Raw genomic sequence first — 2,885 nt, 5'->3', positions numbered from 1 at the left:
AATTAGAAGGATGAGTACTTTAACTGAAAAATGAGCATGTTTGAGAATTTCTGATAACACTAATGGGTTAGTGTTTCAAATGAAAATAAGTCAACAAAAACAAATTCTTGGATCAGTCTTGAGGACTTAGTAACGAATAACGAAATATCACTTGAAAGGAGCTTTTTGTCTTTAAATGAAGATAAATTTAAAGGGTAACTAGGATTTGCTACCTGCAGTACTGATACCTACTAGCACAGAATCCAAGCTAGAGTATAAAAGAAAACTCCCTTTGTAAGTCACTGGGCAATTTTTAAGAACTCATTTTTTGGGGGGAGCAAGAAAAGTAGTCAGACAAATCAGTCCAAGGTGAGGTATCTTTGGAAAATTTAATTTGGACCATATTTTCTTCCTCTTTCTGAAAACATCAAATATCCCTATACATTTTGGGTTCCACAGCTTACAAAGGGGCAGTGGGTTTCCCGCAGTTACATACTGTACCCAACTTTCTATAGAAAGATAAAACATTTTCCAACCTTGCTTTTGAGTATTTCCTAAAAAATGCTTTAAAGTTTCCTTACAATAAATGGCAAGTAAAACAAAGTAAGGCTTTTTTTTTTTTCTCCTTTTCCCCTTTTTATGTACTGCATGTTGGAGGAATAAGGAAGGAAGACGAGTTCCATCAGAATACTAGTAATCCTAGTACCCTGGGGATTACTGCTGGATCCTCCCAGGTATACCCCTATTATTGAGGCCTTGATGCACCCCTGCACTGAGGAACCTGAGAAGGGTAAGTACTGAACAGTCTGTCATAGCCACGTGGGACTGTCACAGCACAGGTGGGACTGCGAGTCGTCCAGTTCTTCTTGGTGCTCACAGGAGTAACAAAGGAACCAGGACCAAACCATAACTAGAGGTCTCCCATGTGGTACTGCAGTACCACACGTTCACTTTTACAGGCCTTACAAATGTACATTTGTAGACTCAATGTATTTACTGGGAAAAAAAGAAAAAAATGCCTTTACTAATTTCTGTATCAAATTATTAGAATGAAAACAAAAGCATTTGTCTGATGAAACACACCTTCTATGTTAGATGAAAATAACTCCCTTGCAAGATAAGCTTGGTAATGTGTATTTGTCACTATTATACATTTTTGCTTAGTACACACATTTCTTTAATAGCATCATCTGAATAGCTTTGTCAGTTTTCAAACCTGTAGTTTCATTAGCTTAAAAAAAGGATAAGGCAGCCAAATTTAATGAATTTTGGTTGCAGAAAAACATCTCGGGCATTAACTCTTATCTTCAAATGTTAAGAGCACATAATTAAAAGATAAAGTTTCTTCTCTTAACAGGAAACTAAGCAGCTATTGTCATCAAATGTACTTTTACATGTACTTTTTAGTAAAGGGCCCCCTCATAAATATAAAATTAAATTCTTTTGAGGAATAGGTTTGTGATTTTAGTTATGCAGGATTTACATTTATCCTTTACATTTTGTAGTAAAAAAAAATGTGTGGTCTTTGCTTATTTTCATGAAGTGATTTCTTCATCTCAGCAGGCTCTCACATACAACCGGCAGGCTAGGTTACTCAGCTTGTTTCTGAAAGGCAAGGCAGTCACATGTCATGTGCTCTTAGAATCCTTGCAAAAATTCCTGTAGCTGGGTGACAATCTCCGTGTCCACTGTTTCCATGAGGGACTGGAAACCTTGTTCTCCTAGCATCTCCTGCTGTGCCTTGAGCTTCTCGTAGATGAACTGCTGCAGAGACACCATATGAACAGGGTCCTTCAAGGCCAGCTGTGGGATACAGAGAGGAGCAAGACTGTGTCAAAAAAGCAAAACAAGTCTCTTCTACCTGCAATTTACAAAAGTTCTTTGTAATCTCTTCTACAGTAACAAAATTGCTTCTGCCTCTCTTCTTACACAGATTCTGTAATAGTCTCATAGCGGAAAAATCTGTCAAAGAAAATTTCATTCAATTAGTCTCACTTCAGTTTCCTAGGGCCCCCTGAACATGTTTTCTGATTAGCCATTTCTGAAGAGCTGGGGGACTCACTCATGTAAAGCATCAAAGCCTAGTAGAAAGCATTCAAAAGAAACAGAACATGCTGAAGAACATTTAAATACAATTGTCCAGCATCCTCCTTAGGAAGATAGGGTAGGCCACTGTGGCAACCCAGTGATGCCCTCAGGATCCAGAGAGGACACAGTGTTTGCCCTACCCTGGATTGCAATACTATTTAAATTCCTGTATATGCTTCTGGCTGAAAAAAAAGGGACTCTTCGTCTCCCACTGTGATATTTGGAAAACAAAAGAAGTATAATTTCATGAAAAATAACCCATAAGTCTACTCCCTAAAGATAACAATGACAAAGGAAAATATTTCGGCTGCTTCTACCCTGTGGCATGCACATACACACATATACATAACACACAGCTGGACCCAGGCTAAGTGCAATGTGTGACATACCGGATTGAATCCTGGAACTAAGAGTGTTACCAGAAAAACTGGTAAAATCTAAATAAAAGTCTGGAGTTTAGTTAATAATAATGCACCGATGTTGGTTTCTTAGTTTTGATAAATGTACCATGTATATTTGAAAAATGTAGGGCTGGGCCCGGTGGCTCATGCCTGTAATCCCAGCACTTTAGGAGGCTGAGGTGGCCAGATCATAAGGTCAGGAGTTTGAGAACAGCCTGCCAATATGGTGAAACCCCGTCTCTACTAAAAATACAAAAATTAGCCTGGCGTGGTGGTGCATGCCTGTAGTCCCAGCTACTTGGGAGGCTGAGGCAGAAGAATCGCCTGAATCCGGGATGCGGAGGTTGCAGTGAGCTGAGATCGCGCCATTGCACTCCAGCCTGGGCGACAGAGCGAGATTCCGTCTCAAAAAAAAAA

General features: G+C 39.3%; 1 protein-coding gene across 1 annotated transcript in view; it reads right to left on the bottom strand.

Annotated features, from left to right (window-relative positions):
- Positions 1 to 342: 342 nt before the first annotated feature.
- The window catches only part of IPO11 (importin 11), a 224,917-nt gene continuing 222,374 nt past the window's right edge, over positions 343 to 2,885 (bottom strand). Inside the window, exon 30 of the mRNA XM_011952217.1 lies at positions 343 to 1,782. Within this exon, the coding sequence (XP_011807607.1) occupies positions 1,618 to 1,782 (165 nt within the window). The 3' untranslated portion in view covers positions 343 to 1,617. The remainder of the gene's footprint in view (positions 1,783 to 2,885) is intronic.

Source organism: Colobus angolensis, unplaced genomic scaffold (genome assembly GCF_000951035.1).
Source record: "Colobus angolensis palliatus isolate OR3802 unplaced genomic scaffold, Cang.pa_1.0 Scaffold337, whole genome shotgun sequence".
In the NCBI taxonomy this organism is placed as follows: Eukaryota; Metazoa; Chordata; class Mammalia; order Primates; family Cercopithecidae; genus Colobus; species Colobus angolensis.
The sequence above is the reverse complement of the archived record's forward strand: the minus strand, read 5'-3'. Positions and strand labels throughout refer to the sequence as shown.